This window comes from Hyla sarda, chromosome 7 (assembly GCF_029499605.1).
Source record: "Hyla sarda isolate aHylSar1 chromosome 7, aHylSar1.hap1, whole genome shotgun sequence".
Classification (NCBI taxonomy): Eukaryota; Metazoa; Chordata; class Amphibia; order Anura; family Hylidae; genus Hyla; species Hyla sarda.
Window position 1 is genome coordinate 216,087,982 of NC_079195.1, and position 17,461 is coordinate 216,105,442.

Genomic DNA, 17,461 nt, shown 5'->3' on the forward strand with positions numbered 1-17,461 from the left:
CTAATGACCCCCCTGGGCATTTACGCGGGGTGCCTGCTGATAGATATCAGCAGTCACCCCGGCGCGATCCCCGCCCGGCGCGCGGCGGGGACCGAAATTCCCACGGGCGTACAGGTACGCCCTTGGTCCTTAAGTACCAGGGAGCAAAGGCGTACCTGTACGCCCTTGGTCCTTAAGGGGTTAAACACTGGATAACCCACTTTAAGTCATCAGTGTTTGGTCGGTAGTGACCAAAGTCAATGTGAAAAGATACAGTACCAGGCACATCCATCATATAAAGCAGCTGCTGTTCCTATGTGAACATATAGTGAGCATGTGTGAGCGTGCGACCCCTTCATTGTGCTGATCATGGGGGTCCTGGACAGTCAGACCCCCACTAAGAAAACACTTAGGCAAACCTAAGGATAGACCATGAATAGTAAAGATCAGTAGAAACTTTTCAAGTAGAACCCTATCCTGTTCTAAAAGACATCTACAAGAACCGAACAGATCTGTCTACACATCGCTATCTCTATCATGTCAAGTCATGTGAGTAAACAAGTACAGTAAAGGTCCATGCACACTAAGGATTCTAAGCTCGGAATTAAAGGGGTACTCTGCCCCTACACATATTATCCCCTATCCAAATAATCCCCTAGCGATCTCATGCAGCACCCGGCATTCAAAACACTGGGTTCCCGCGATGGGCGACCTGACGTCATGCCACTCCTCCTCATGAAGTCACGTCACGCCCCCTCCAATAGACCTGAATGGAGGGGTGAGGCGAGACATCACAAGGGGACGTGGCATCATGTATTCCGCTGCAGGAACCCCACGTTCTTAAAATAATGTTCAGAATGCCGGGTGCAGCACAGAGATTGCGGGGTGGGGGTGGGGGGGTCTGACCGCGATCGAACATCTTATCCCTTATCCTTTGGATAGGGGATAATATGTCTAGGGGTGGAGTACCTCCTTAATACCATGCGGAATCCACTTGCAGCAGGATCCCATTGATTTTAAACTCAGTGCACACTACGGAAGTTCCATAGCAGAACTTCCAACATGGATCCTGATTACGTTGAAAGAATGAACATGTTCATCTATTAGGCAGAATCTGCTTGTAAACTGTTTGTTGGGTCAATGAGACTTCTCTGCCGATTCCAGGCAGTGCAGATCCGCTGTCCGCTGTCTGCTGCCACCTCTGTCTGTGTCAGGAATTGTCCAGACCAGGTGAGGTTTGCTATGGGGATTTGCTCCTGTTCTGGACAGTTCCTGACACGGACAGAGGTGTCAGCAGAGAGCACTGTGGTCAGACTGGAAAGAACCACACAATTTCCTTTGGAGCATAAAGCAGCTGATAAGTACTGGAAGGATTAAGATTTTTAAATAGAAGTAATTTACAAATCTGTATAACTTTCTGGCACCAGTTGATTTGAAAATATTTTCTTTTCCTCCGGAGTACCCCTTTAATACTTGTTTTGGGTTACCCTCCCCCTTTATATTTGGTTTGCAGATCAGGTCCCTATGATCGGCGCTGAGATATAATTAGTTTCCAATTATCGTCTCAATACACTCACATATATCACAGAGAAACTATTCGGAGGACGATAACATTATGAAGTAACAATTACTTTTTAAATATTATGGATTCAGACAAGCGTAAAAACATATTAACATTTATCAGGTGTCAACAAGGTGATTCCCGTCTCCCCAACAACCCGGAGCAGTAATGAGAGCGATAAAAGGTTATCTTCTTCTTCCATAATTATACAATAAAGCGCAGACAAATACCGGAGAATGCTTCCAGCTGAATATATTTACATGCAAATTATACGTTACATTGTCAATCAGATCCCGATGGTGGGAAAAGCTACCTTGCAGAACGAGGAGATGCAAAGTGATACCTGTGTAAGAGGCAGAATACGATTAGATTGGTGTTTTCCAAATAGTGTATCTCCTGCTGTTGCAAGACTACAATTCCCAGAATGCCCGCAGGTCTGGGGCATGGATTTTAGCCAACCTAGGCGAAAGCTCATTTTGCTGCCCCTTCACCGCACCCACTGGCTCCGCCCTTTGACACACCCCAAGTTACTACTGGGGTGAAACACTGTAACAAGCCTCCTCCTCATGTAATCACCTTACTACTGGGGTGACACACTGTAACAAACCTCCTCCTCATGTAATCACCTTACTACTGGGGTGACACACTGTAACAAACCTCCTCATGTAATCACCTTACTACTGGGGTGACACACTGTAACAAACCTCCTCCTCATGTAATCTCCTTACTTCTGGGGTGACACACTGTAACAAACCTCCTCCTCATGTAATCACGTTACTACTGGGATGACACACTGTAACAAACCTCCTCATCATGTAATCACCTTACTACTGGGGTGACACACTGTAACAAACCTCCTCCTCATGTAATCACCTTACTACTGGGGTGACACACTGTAACAAACCTCCTCCTCATGTAATCAAGTTACTACTGGGGTGACATACTGTAACAAACCTCCTCCTCATGTAATCTCCTTACTACTGGGGTGACACACTGTAACAAACCTCCTCCTCATGTAATCTCCTTACTACTGGGGTGACACCCTGTAACAAACCTCCTCCTCATGTAATCTCCTTACTACTGGGGTGACACACTGTAACAAACCTCCTCCTCCTCATGTAATCTCCTTACTTCTGGGGTGACACACTGTAACAAATACCAGCCACCAAACACAGGTAGGTGAAGTATCTTAGTAACTAGACTCACTTTGCTGCCCCTTTTCTTATATTCAAAGAACCAAAAATCAAGAAATAACCCTTTAATATCTATGGTCTAATGTGTTGTTGAGATTATTCCTATACCAGAGGGTACGAGCTTCCCCTCTTATTGGGATTACAATCCATACCGTAAGGATATTACAACAATTTACCTCAACCTATATACCCACAATGCCTTCTAACATAGTGTTGCTCGCGAATATTCTCGAATATAGCACTATTTATTCGTAATAACGAATATTCATTTTTTTTTAATTTTTTTTTTTTTATTCAAATATTTTTTTTTCTTCACAGTACACATCACAATGATCATCCCTCTCTGCTTCCAGCTTGTGTGGTATAAAGAAGACTCTAATACTACTGTGTGAGACTGGCGTGTGAATGTTCGCATATGCGAATTTTGGGGGGGGGGGGGTTTTTTTTTTGTTATTTTTCGCATGTGCAAAATTTCGCATATTAGAATTTTGGTTTCTATTTCCACGCTTGCTACTTTTCGCATATGCGAATATTTGTTTATGATAATTATGACCCGTGCAAACGTTCGTATATGCGAATCTTTTATCCGTGGTAATTTACGCTTCTGCTAATTTTTGCGTATGCGAAATTTTTTATGTTGATTTTCGCATATACGAATTTTGGCATGTGTTATTTTTCGTATTTGCTAATTTTTGTGTATACTAATTATGACTTATGCAAATTTTCGTATGTGCGAATTTTGGTTCATGGTAATTTTCGCATTTGCCAATTTTTGTTTATACTAATGTTCGCATATGCGAATTCAGGGTGTTCTGATAATTCTTCGCATATGCGAAATATATATTTGTGCTAAATTTTCGTGTGTGCGAATTTTTGCTTAGGCTAATTATGGTTTATGCTAATGTTCGCATGTGCGAAAATAAAACGCGAATATTACGAATATGCGAATTTAGCGAATATATGACGAATATTCGTCCATATATTCGCGAAATATCGCAAATTCGAATATGGCCTATGCTGCTCAACACTATTCTAACACAGTTATTCCAAAGGATACGTCGTACATTTCATTATCTGACACAGAGGAGTATGAGCGTCCCGGAAGGTCACGAAGCTGCAATCCTTATTGACCAAGTGATAGTTGTTGTTAAAAATGTATAGCTATGGATCACTTTAATGAACAGACCACAATCGATATACAGGGTCGGCCCCACTGTCTGCTGGGTTACTGAATCATGTCCCCAATTCATCATCTCATCGAGTCGGCCAGGAGTCCTCCTTATTGGAGGAGTTCTACCTGTTTAATGTATCTTAAACCAAACTGGAGCTGTACTATTAAAGGTCTATTAGACAGCAAGAAAGTGGGATGTCCAGCGCTTTTGGTGCTATTTCTTGGGCTTTATTTGGTTATAAAAGCATATACAGAACAGAGACAGGAACTCCGACGCGTTTCGGATCCATATGATCCTTAGTCATGGCCATGACTGACTAAGGATCATATGGATCCGAAACGCGTCGGCGTTCCTGTGTCTGTTCTGTATATGCTTTTATAACCCAATAAAGCGCAAGAAATAGCACCAAAAGCGCTGGACATCCCACTTTCTTGCTGTCTTGAAGATTTGGCCAAACACGCCATTGGCCGGTCCGTGCGCAGGAGATTGGAGCTGTAGGGAGACTTCCCTTGTGTGATTAAAGATCTATTATACTGTACTACAGTGTTTTCCAAACAGTGTGCCTCCAGCTGTTGCAAAACTACAACTCCCAGCATGCCCGGACAGCCTTCGGCTGTCCGGGCATGCAGGGAGTTGTAGTTTTGCAACAGCTGGAGACACACTGTTTGGAAAACTCTGCTGTACTATTATGTCAGAAAAAAAAACTGCTAAATAAATGGGACAGTTGTTTACTCTATAAAAGATATTTTCAAGTACTATTAGTGAAATCTGAGTTAAAGGGGTTATCCAGGAAAAAAAACTTTTTTTTATATATTAACTGGCTCCAGAAAGGTAAAACAGATTTGTAAATTACTTCTATAAAAAAAAAAAATCTTCATCCTTTCAGTACTTATTAGCTTCTTAAGTTGAGTTGTTCTTTTCTGTCTAAGTGCTCTCTGATAACACGTGTCTCGGGAACTGTCCAGAGTAGAAGCAAATCCCCATAGGAAACCTCTTCTACTCTGTGCAGTTCCCGAGACAAGCAGAGATGTCAGCAGAGAGCACTGTTGCCAGACTGAAAATGACAACTCAACTTCAGCAGCTGATAATTATTGAAAGGATTAAGATTTTTTAATAGAAGTCATTTACAAATCTGTTTAACTTTCTTGAACCAGTTGATATAAAAAAAAAAAAAAGTTTTCTCCTGGAATACCCCTTTAATAGAGTAGGGTTCTCTGTTCAGGAGTGGGCACAGAGGAGCGCTAGTCCCGCCTTCACTTTCTCCCTGAGTCTGCTGTGCTGTGTCTCTTCATCCAATCACTGCAGGCTGCTCTGTAACCCCCTCCTCTCTGGTTTCATGCTGCTGATAGGACAGGAGTGAACACAGAGAAGTGCTAGTCCACCCTCACTTCCTGGACTTTGTCCCTGCCTGTGCTTCAGCTGGGACAATGATGATGCTGCAGCCGGAGAGGATTATGTTCTGGATGGTATGGGGACCCCTAGTGGTCTTTTTTTTATCAGCCATGATTTCTATAAAAAGGAAAATTTTAAGGGGTATTCCAGGCAAAACCTTTTTATATATATATATATATATATATATATATATATATATATATATCAACTCGCTCTGGAAAGTTAAACAGATTTGTAAATTACTTCTATTAAAAAATCTTAATCCTTCCAATAGTTATTAGCTTCTGAAGTTTTCTGTCTAACTGCTCAATGATGATGTCACGTCCCGGGAGCTGTGCATGATGGGAGAATATCCCCATAGGAACTGCACAGCTCCCGGGATGTGAGTCATCAGAGAGCAGTTAGATAGAAAACAACAACTCAACTTCAGAAGCTAATAACTATTGGAAGGATTAAGATTTTTTAATAGAAGTAATTTACAAATCTGTTTAACATTCCGGAGCCAGTTGATATATATAAAAAAAGTTTCGGCCTGGAATACCCCTTTAATGTTTTTTATGATGTATATTAGAAAGGTTAATGTTTTGTCAAGATGTACAACATATGAAACGTTTTTGAATCAGACAGTGCCCATTTAAATAGGTTATCTAGGAAGAGAAAAACTGAGCTGATTTCTTCCGAAAACAGCACCACACCTTTTCTCAGGTTGTGTGCAGTATTACAACTTAGCTCCATTCACTTTAAAAGAACTGAGATGCAATATCAGACACAACCTGAGGACAGAAGTGGCGCTGTTTTTTTTATCCTTGATAACCTCTATAAGAATAGGCTGTCAGGGCATGTTGGGGGTTGTAGTTTTCACAAGAGTTGGAGATGTCTTTTTTTAAGCACTTAAAAGCAATATTGTTCTCATCCTGACAATCGGCAGAATAGAGTTAATGGAGTCACGTCAGGCTGGATCGTCCCTGGATTTTGTAGAAATAAAGCAGTTGCCCTTAACAACCGGGTTTTAATAACTTCGGAGGTGAATGCGAAAAAAAAAAAAGGGAGATTTTGCCTTCAGTATTGAATGCGCATTGTTCACATGAAGTGAAAAGGAACACGTGGCTGCACAAGGCCTCCGAGCGATCAATGCCGGGAACTGGGGAATGTCGCTATTTACAAAACACAATTGGAAAATGTCATTGAGTGATAATCCGGTGAGATATCCAGTGAATACAGAGCGGTGTTTATGTGGCTTTAATGCACAATTATAGAATGTTGCCGATACAGGCTGTACCTGAGCACTACAAAGTCCCAGCCCTCACAAGCTAGGGTTAATAATTTATGGATGAAAATCTAACATAGACAAACGTGGCTCCAGTTTTTGCAAAACTACAACTACCAGCATGCCCGGACCGCCTTTGGCGGTCCGGGCATGCTGGGAGAAGTAGTTTTGCAACAGCTGACATTTGCAAGATTTAAAAAAATAAATAATTTTTGAAATTAGCTGTACTAGGTGGACAAGGCGAATAACCAGGTTCAAATCCATAGTAAATTAAAGGGGTTATCCAACATAAGGTGACTTTAGTAATTAAGGGTCAAACAAGTGTTGGTGGTAAATGGCCGTGTCCTGTGTCCTCTATTACGCTGCTGGCTTGATTTTGGGAACTGGGTATGTCCTGTTTCTGTGGCCTCCCCCAGACGACAATCCCCAGGATCCTTTGTTTCAAGGTGGGAGGTGACTTATTTCCCTCCCACACAACGGTGGCCCCACCCATTGCAGCACAGCACAACCTGATACCAAGCTTTGGGTCTGTGTGATGATTAATGCACGCACATCTGCACTGGTAACATCATCAGGGGGCTGGCTTCACACAAAACAGATGAAGCAGCCATGGCCCCTTTCAGCACCTGACTTGTGATGTATTGTCTTGGGCCGCAATCCAACCTGGGAAAGGTCCGAGACAACATAAGGTTCTTTGTTTTTTAAAAGGCCTCTGAAAAATGCAACCTGATTGGTTGCTGTGGGCAACTGGTTCACTTTTCCTCTGCAAAGGTTTTGTTAAAGAGTACCTGTCACCATATAAAACTTTTAATATAGTGTACCCTGTGTAATTAGCAGACACTTTCCCATTCACTTGCTTTTAAAATTATCAACATAAATATGCTTAAAATGTAATAAAAAAAATGGCCACTAGTTGGCTCTGTTCTGTTCCCTGCCACAATTAATACAATGAGTTTGGTCTCCTCCTAGCCTGGCAGGAGACCAAACTCAGGAAGTGCTTCTCTGCAGTGAGCTTGATTGACAGCTGCAAAGAGTCTTAGCGAAAGATGCAAAAAGCCTCAGAGAAAGCTGCACAGAGCTTGAGGTCTTTAATATATCACAACACTGCAACAATGTGAGGGTGGAAGTGGTCCCCCAGCAGGCTTCAGTGATGTCATGCCTGCTGGGAAACGCCCACTTTTTTAAATCTTACCCGTTTTGTCTTCACTGCTGCTTGGAGAGCATTGGAGAGTTTGGAGAGCATACATGAAGGGCAGTTACACGGGCTGAACACAGGGAGGAAAGCACACACAAGGCAGTCTGAAGGGCACAATCACTTGGGCTGTGCACAAGAGTAGAGTGAAAGCAGGGCACCCACAGCAAACTGTATCATTCAGCATGTATTTCTGGGAGCAAATAGAACTGGGAGTAAATAGAACTTCCTGCAAATAGACCATTTTACACCCAACCTTTTCCCTCCCCCTCCCCTTCAGCTAAAAAGGAAATCAGATTCATGGTAACAGGTTCTAGCACATCATTTATTGATCAATAATCTCATTTGATGCCAATTACTAAACCAATAAGAGTAAGATATTTGCCGGGATAAATGAACGTTTCTCATCCACTCACCGGCTACAGGCTCCTTAGCTGGAAATAGCTTATTGTCCACGGCCGAGCTGATGTCGTAGAAGACTTCCTCTTCATCCCTGTCAGCATCAAACTGGAAAGAAGCAACGAGAGGGAGACCATTACTGACCCGCCATACAGTACATAGCAACAGGAAAGTGTATATATCTACACATTAAAAGGGGTACTCCGATGTAAAAAGAATTCTAAAAGAGAGAGAGAGCTGGTGCCAGAATATTAAACAGATTTGTAAATTACTTCTATAAAAAAATCTTAATCCTTCCAGTACTTATCAGCTGCTGTATGCTCCAGAGGAAGTTGTGTAGATCTTTCCAGTCTGACCACAGGGCTCTCTGCTGCCACTGCTGTCCATGTCAGGAACTGTCAAGAGCAGAAGAGGTTTGCTATGTTGATCTGCTCCTGCTCCGGACAGTTCCTAACATGGAGAGAGGTGACAGCAGAGAGCACTGTGGTCAGACTGGAAAGAACTACACAACGTCCTCTGTAGTATACAGCAGCTGATAAGTACTTGCAGGATTAAGATTTTTAAATAGAAGTAATTTACAAATCTGTTTTACTTTCTGGCACCAGTTGATTTGAAAACATTTGTTTTTCCCCGGAGTACCCCTTTAAAGGACTTCCACCACATTTGTTATGCATTTTTTGGCCAATTTACCACCTCTCTTGTTAAAGAGGGGGTGTCTTCCTCAAATAGGGTTTTTTTTCATAGTGAATCCTTTTTCACGTTTCCATCATATGCATGAATGGGATTCCACATGTCTTTAAACTTTGGCGCATTGGAAATGCACCAAAGTTTTTATCCTCTCTTTTAAAAGTTTAAAATAACAGCCTGAAAAGATGGCAAAAACAGGGCGAAACAATGTCATAAATTAACTGGAAAAAACAGGGAGATTTTGGAACATGTTTGGCGCACAACATTAATAAATTACTTATATAGCGCACACAGAGCTGAGGGGTCCCTGTCCCCACTGGGGATACCAATCTAAATTCACCATGTTTTTAGAGTATGGGAGGAAGCCCACACAAACACGGGAGAACATACAAACTCCTTGCAGATGATGTCCTTGGTGAGATTTGAACCTAGGACTGTAACACAACACAGTACTAAGCCCTGAGCCACCATGCTACCCAATTATCCGTTTGCGTTTCGGGAGTAAACCTGCTGCCAGAGGAGTCTGGCAGCGGCTTTCTCACCTCTCCCCAACCGGAATACATGCATGCTTGGATGAGTTGTGTGTGTATGTGTATGAGGAGAGACAAAGCTGTCCGCAGAATGGCCGACAGCTTCCTAATATGCACAGCTAGCTTTAGGGTTTTCATTCATTTTAATGGAGTGAGCATCAAGGCACATAAACAACTTTCCTACATCCTGAATAACTCTCCGATCCCCCAGGATAATAAAATAGCATCTTAACATCACACGATTGTTCATGAGGCATATAAAAAAATCAGCTTTAAACTAGAACGACCCTTATAAACAGAATTGTTCCGTAAACAGCTTTGGCTTGTAGAGCGCGGCGCAGGCTAATTCCTAGCAGAAGTAATTTCTATGTAACGCTCTGGCAGGAGCGTCAGACCCATCTACCCCCATTATTTGACAAACACTTGGCTGACAATGTAAAAGCTTTATATTACTTTTGCAGTCATTACTCTGGAAGCAGAATGTTTTTCTTCTTACAAGATGCTCCAAATGTGACAACAAAGTCATGGAAACAAGCCCTGAACGCTTTAACATTCAGTTATGGAGCCAATAAGGTCAAAAAAGATCTTCTGGTGCATTAAGGGAGGGATCCGACAACTGACACTTAATATTTTCCATTTGTGATTTGGAACAAGTAAATTTGAAAGAAAGAATTTTTTTTTAAATATATAGATATATATATGTGTGTCTGTGTGTATAATGTGTATTATATACCGAGTATTTTCCTTCGATATTATATATACAGTATATCAATCTCCTCCGCTTATTTTGCTTTTCAACACAGTACCTAAAAATAAATGCCATTCTCAGGCACTGTGTTTAAGAGCAAAACCATCCCCCCAATATATACTATTATAGTGTTATCACAAATCGTCCTTGCTTCAGCATGCAGCTGTGTGATTAGCCCTTGACAGGAAGTTGTGTACTCTTCTCAATGTCACTGTGGTGTTGTCCCTGATATATATATATATACATATATACATACATATATAATATTTAGGAAAGAATGAGGAATTCTTACAGCATGATGCCTTGTGCTAAGCAATGCCACAGGCAGAGGAGCAGACAGGGAATGAGTAGCTGGTGCTGCAACCTCACTGAATGTGCCATAGTCTTCTGTGAAATAAGATGTTCTGCAAAAATTCTCGGCAGTGAACTGGCAGGACTGCTGTGGCAGGAGATCAGGCAGGGTGGGAGGACTGTGAGGACTGTGATGAAGAGCTGAGGGAAAGCAGTGCACTGTGGGAATTGTGGTACTGAGTAACTGCTCAGCCAGTACAACCAGGTACAGGACCAAGAACCCTAAAACAACTGGATTTCCTGTGATTTCAGAACTGGGACCGAAAGGAAAGTCATACTATATGCTTTTAAAGCATTTTTTTTTACCTGATGTCAGAGTACCCCTTTAAAACAAGCTTCTTACTGTCATATGTCATTACCAGAGTTCCTTACAACTACTGGTGCAGTATTAGAGACTTAAAATGCAACATTAGATCCAGCCTTGGTTGTATGAGATTAGAAAAGCATGGCTATTTTTCTGAAACAGCCACTCTTGTCCATTGGCCATGGCTGTCATTCACTTTTTATGAAGCTGAGCTGCAATAACAGACTCAGCCTTTGGACCAAGTGTGGCACTGTTACCGGAAGAAAACATTCACATTTTCCTAATCTGACACAACAAATTTATGTATGAATAATGAACACCAATCTATCCCAATTAAACTGTTATTATTTCCGTTAAAACAATAAAACAAGAAAAATATCAATAAATAGCTCAGAATGAAATCCACGGCTACAACTGGATAAGAGACAGAAGGATTTGGTGACAGTAATAAAACACTTAGGCATATGAAGATGAAAATGAATAGCTCTCGAGAGGAAGAGTCATCCAGCCCTATTCACATGATTAGGTTATAACTAGATCTAATCCCATCAGGGGTGAATGGTGTCATTCATATAGAGATCAGCTTCTCTGCCACAATGTAACCAGGTATATAGGATAAAGAGATCAGCGTCTTCATCACAATGTAACCAGGTATATAGGATAAAGAGATCAGCTTCATCATCACAATGTAACCAGGTATATAGGATAAAGAGATCAGCTTCATCATCACAATGTAACCAGGTATATAGGATAAAGAGATCAGCGTCTTCATCACAATGTAACCAGGTATATAGGATAAAGAGATCAGCTTCTTCATCACAATGTAACCAGGTATATAGGATAAAGAGATCAGCCTCATCATCACAATGTAACCAGGTATATAGGATAAAGAGATCAGCTTCTCCATCACAATGTAACCAGGTATATAGGATAAAGAGATCAGCTTCATCATCACAATGTAATCAGGTATATAGGATAAAGAGATCAGCTTCTCCATCACAATGTAACCAGGTGTATAGGATAAAGAGATCAGCTTCATCATCACAATGTAACCAGGTATATAGGATAAAGAGATCAGCTTCATCATCACAATGTAACCAGGTATATAGGATAAAGAGATCAGCTTCATCATCACAATGTAACCAGGTATATAGGATAAAGAGATCAGCTTCATCATCACAATGTAACCAGGTATATAGGATAAAGAGATCAGCTTCATCATCACAATGTAACCAGGTATATAGGATAAAGAGATCAGCTTCATCATCACAATGTAACCAGGTATATAGGATAAAGAGATCAGCGTCTTCATCACAATGTAACCAGGTATATAGGATAAAGAGATCAGCTTCTTCATCACAATGTAACCAGGTATATAGGATAAAGAGATCAGCTTCATCATCACAATGTAACCAGGTATATAGGATAAAGAGATCAGCTTCATCATCACAATGTAACCAGGTATATAGGATAAAGAGATCAGCTTCATCATCACAATGTAACCAGGTATATAGGATAAAGAGATCAGCCTCATCATCACAATGTAACCAGGTATATAGGATAAAGAGATCAGCTTCATCATCACAATGTAACCAGGTATATAGGATAAAGAGATCAGCTTCATCATCACAATGTAACCAGGTATATAGGATAAAGAGATCAGCTTCATCATCACAATGTAACCAGGTATATAGGATAAAGAGATCAGCTTCATCATCACAATGTAACCAGGTATATAGGATAAAGAGATCAGCGTCTTGATCACAATGTAATCAGGTATATAGGATAAAGAGATCAGCTTCTCCATCACAATCTAACCAGGTATATAGGATAAAGAGATCAGCTTCTCCATCACAATGTAACCAGGTATATAGGATAAAGAGATCAGCGTCTTCATCACAATGTAACCAGGTATATAGGATAAAGAAATCAGCGTCTCCATCACAATGTAACCAGGTATATAGGATAAAGAGATCAGCTTCTCCATCACAATGTAACCAGGTATATAGGATAAAGAGATCAGCTTCTCCATCACAATGTAACCAGGTATATAGGATAAAGAGATCAGCTTCTCCATCACAATGTAACCAGGTATATAGGATAAAGAGATCAGCTTCTCCATCACAATGTAACCAGGTATATAGGATAAAGAGATCAGCGTCTTCATCACAATGTAACCAGGTATATAGGATAAAGAGATCAGCTTCTCCATCACCATGTAACCAGGTATATAGGATAAAGAGATCAGCTTCTTCATCACAATGTAACCAGGTATATAGGATAAAGAGATCAGCGTCTTCATCACAATGTAACCAGGTATATAGGATAAAGAGATCAGCTTCTCCATCACAATGTAACCAGGTATATAGGATAAAGAGATCAGCCTCATCATCACAATGTAACCAGGTATATAGGATAAAGAGATCAGCTTCTCCATCACAATGTAACCAGGTATATAGGATAAAGAGATCAGCTTCATCATCACAATGTAACCAGGTATATAGGATAAAGAGATCAGCGTCTTGATCACAATGTAATCAGGTATATAGGATAAAGAGATCAGCTTCATCATCACAATGTAACCAGGTATATAGGATAAAGAGATCAGCTTCATCATCACAATGTAACCAGGTATATAGGATAAAGAGATCAGCTTCATCATCACAATGTAACCAGGTATATAGGATAAAGAGATCAGCGTCTTCATCACAATGTAACCAGGTATATAGGATAAAGAGATCAGCTTCTTCATCACAATGTAACCAGGTATATAGGATAAAGAGATCAGCTTCATCATCACAATGTAACCAGGTATATAGGATAAAGAGATCAGCTTCATCATCACAATGTAACCAGGTATATAGGATAAAGAGATCAGCTTCATCATCACAATGTAACCAGGTATATAGGATAAAGAGATCAGCCTCATCATCACAATGTAACCAGGTATATAGGATAAAGAGATCAGCTTCATCATCACAATGTAACCAGGTATATAGGATAAAGAGATCAGCTTCATCATCACAATGTAACCAGGTATATAGGATAAAGAGATCAGCTTCATCATCACAATGTAACCAGGTATATAGGATAAAGAGATCAGCTTCATCATCACAATGTAACCAGGTATATAGGATAAAGAGATCAGCGTCTTGATCACAATGTAATCAGGTATATAGGATAAAGAGATCAGCTTCTCCATCACAATCTAACCAGGTATATAGGATAAAGAGATCAGCTTCTCCATCACAATGTAACCAGGTATATAGGATAAAGAGATCAGCGTCTTCATCACAATGTAACCAGGTATATAGGATAAAGAAATCAGCGTCTCCATCACAATGTAACCAGGTATATAGGATAAAGAGATCAGCTTCTCCATCACAATGTAACCAGGTATATAGGATAAAGAGATCAGCTTCTCCATCACAATGTAACCAGGTATATAGGATAAAGAGATCAGCTTCTCCATCACAATGTAACCAGGTATATAGGATAAAGAGATCAGCTTCTCCATCACAATGTAACCAGGTATATAGGATAAAGAGATCAGCGTCTTCATCACAATGTAACCAGGTATATAGGATAAAGAGATCAGCTTCTCCATCACCATGTAACCAGGTATATAGGATAAAGAGATCAGCTTCTTCATCACAATGTAACCAGGTATATAGGATAAAGAGATCAGCGTCTTCATCACAATGTAACCAGGTATATAGGATAAAGAGATCAGCTTCTCCATCACAATGTAACCAGGTATATAGGATAAAGAGATCAGCCTCATCATCACAATGTAACCAGGTATATAGGATAAAGAGATCAGCTTCTCCATCACAATGTAACCAGGTATATAGGATAAAGAGATCAGCTTCATCATCACAATGTAACCAGGTATATAGGATAAAGAGATCAGCGTCTTGATCACAATGTAATCAGGTATATAGGATAAAGAGATCAGCTTCTCCATCACAATCTAACCAGGTATATAGGATAAAGAGATCAGCTTCTCCATCACAATGTAACCAGGTATATAGGATAAAGAGATCAGCGTCTTCATCACAATGTAACCAGGTATATAGGATAAAGAGATCAGCTTCTCCATCACCATGTAACCAGGTATATAGGATAAAGAGATCAGCTTCTCCATCACCATGTAACCAGGTATATAGGATAAAGAGATCAGCGTCTTCATCACAATGTAACCAGGTATATAGGATAAAGAGATCAGCTTCATCATCACAATGTAACCAGGTATATAGGATAAAGAGATCAGCTTCTCCATCACAATGTAACCAGGTCTATAGGATAAAGAGATCAGCTTCATCATCACAATGTAACCAGGTATATAGGATAAAGAGATCAGCTTCTCCATCACAATGTAACCAGGTATATAGGATAAAGAGATCAGCGTCTTCATCACCATGTAACCAGGTATATAGGATAAAGAGATCAGCCTCATCATCACAATGTAACCAGGTATATAGGATAAAGAGATCAGCTTCTCCATCACAATGTAACCAGGTATATAGGATAAAGAGATCAGCTTCTCCATCACCATGTAACCAGGTATATAGGATAAAGAGATCAGCTTCTTCATCACAATGTAACCAGGTATATAGGATAAAGAGATCAGCGTCTTCATCACCATGTAACCAGGTATATAGGATAAAGAGATCAGCTTCTCCATCACAATGTAACCAGGTATACAGGATCCTGACATGATCCTGACATTTGAGGTATTGGTCCACACCTCTGTTTCATACCCTTTCTCCACAGGAAGATCATAAGGAACCATGTCGCTCTAGATGGAAGTTGTAGTTTTTATCCTTGCTATAAAGTCGCTGGTTGGAGAATTCTACCCTAGAAGGTGGAATATTGGACTGTAAGATACAATCTTTTAGTCTGATAAAACCAAATGTAAACTTTTTGGCCTCAGTTCTAGATGTTATGTCTGGATGACACCAGGCACTGCCGACCACTTGCCCTATACCGTTCCCTCCAGTGATCATGGTGGGGGCAGCATTATACTGCGGGTGTCTTTCAGTGGCTGGGACAAGAAGACTGGTCAGGATTGAAGAAAACTTGAACTGAATAAAGTACAGAGATATTCTTAATGAAAGCCTTATTCAGAGCTCTGGACCTCAGAGTGGGCCTAAGGTTCACCTTCCAACAAGATAATGACCCTGAGCACACAGTCAAGGCAACACATAAGCGGCTTAGGGACAACTATGTAAATGTCCTCGCGTGGCCCAGCCAGAGCCCGAAACCCAATGGAACATCTCTGGAGAGACCTGAAAATGGCTTCCACCGCCCGTCCCCATCCAACCTGACCGAGAGTGAGACGATTTGTAGAGAAGAATGGCAGAAAATCCCCAAATCCAGGTGTGTAAACCTTGTGGCCTCATCCCCAGAAGACTGGAGGCCGGAATCACTGCCAAAGGGGCTTCAACTAAGTATTGAGTGAAGGGTATGAATACTTATGTCACTGCAATATTTTTCAAAAAATTAGTCAAGATTTATAACACTCTGCTTCTACTTTGTCATTATGGGGGATTGAGGGTAGAATGATGGAAGGGGGTTCTTTATTTTTTTTTTATTATAGCACAAGGAGCAGCATAACAAAATGTTTAAAGGGGTACTTCAAATCAACTTTTCCAAATCAACTGGTGCCAGAAAGTTAAACAGATTTGTAAATTACTTCTATATAAAAAAAAAATCTTAATCCTTCCAATACTTATCAGCTGCTGTATGCTCCACAGGAAGTTGTGTTGTTCTTTCCAGTCTGACCACAGTGCTCTCTGCTGACACCTCTGTCCATGTCAGGTATTGTCCGGAGCAGGAGAGGTTTGCTATGGGGATTTGCTCTTACTCTGGACAGTTCCAGATATGGACAGAGGTGTCAGCAGTGGTCAGACAGAAAAGAACAAACCACCGGGTCTTTTAACCAACGAGGAATATTTCAGAAAAACAAGGTTAGCGTTCTCGTGGAGTGCAGACGGGCGGACAGGAACAAGGGGGGTGGGGGAGTGGGACGGGTCCGTCCCACTCCCCCACCCCCCTTGTTCCTGTCCGCCCGCCCGCACTCCATGAGAATGCTAAACTTGTTTGGCTGAAATAATGAAGTTCCTCGTTGGTTATAAGACCCGGTGAGTGCTCCATTCTTTTTGCATCTTGCTGCTTGGATATTCTTATTGTCTCTAATGTGAGCACCGGAACGGTCCGTCAGCTGTAGGAGTCGTAATATTGCACCCCTTGTCATAGTCACAGCGCCGGGTATTTTCTGTATTGGATGTGTGTAATCTACAAATCTGTTTAACTTTCTGGAGCCAGTACCCGGAGTACCCCATTAAGCGACTGAAGACTTCCCAAATGCATTGTATACCTCAAAATCTTTAGGTATTTTTTAGATATGAATGTAGCCTAAAGATTGTTTTGGACAAGGTAATTTACACCATAAAGGAAATTCATGTGGCGGGCCATGTCCTAGTGGGTATCCACGGTAGAGATGAGCGAACTTACAGTAAATTCGATTCGTCACAAACTTCTCAGCTCGGCAGTTGATGACTTATCCTGCGTAAATTAGTTCAGCCTTCAGGTGCTCCGGTGGGCTGGAAAAGGTGGATACATTCCTAGGAAAGAGTCTCCTAGGACTGTATCCACCTTTTCCCGCCCATCGGAGCACCTGA

General features: G+C 41.0%; 1 protein-coding gene across 3 annotated transcripts in view; it reads right to left on the reverse strand.

Annotated features, from left to right (window-relative positions):
• AK5 (adenylate kinase 5) overlaps positions 1-17,461 on the reverse strand; it is a 230,351-nt gene that overhangs the window by 76,057 nt on the left and 136,833 nt on the right. For all 3 annotated transcript variants that reach the window (XM_056532657.1, XM_056532656.1, XM_056532658.1), the window contains one exon: positions 8,173-8,263. In XM_056532657.1, the coding sequence (XP_056388632.1) occupies positions 8,173-8,263 (91 nt within the window). The remainder of the gene's footprint in view (positions 1-8,172; positions 8,264-17,461) is intronic.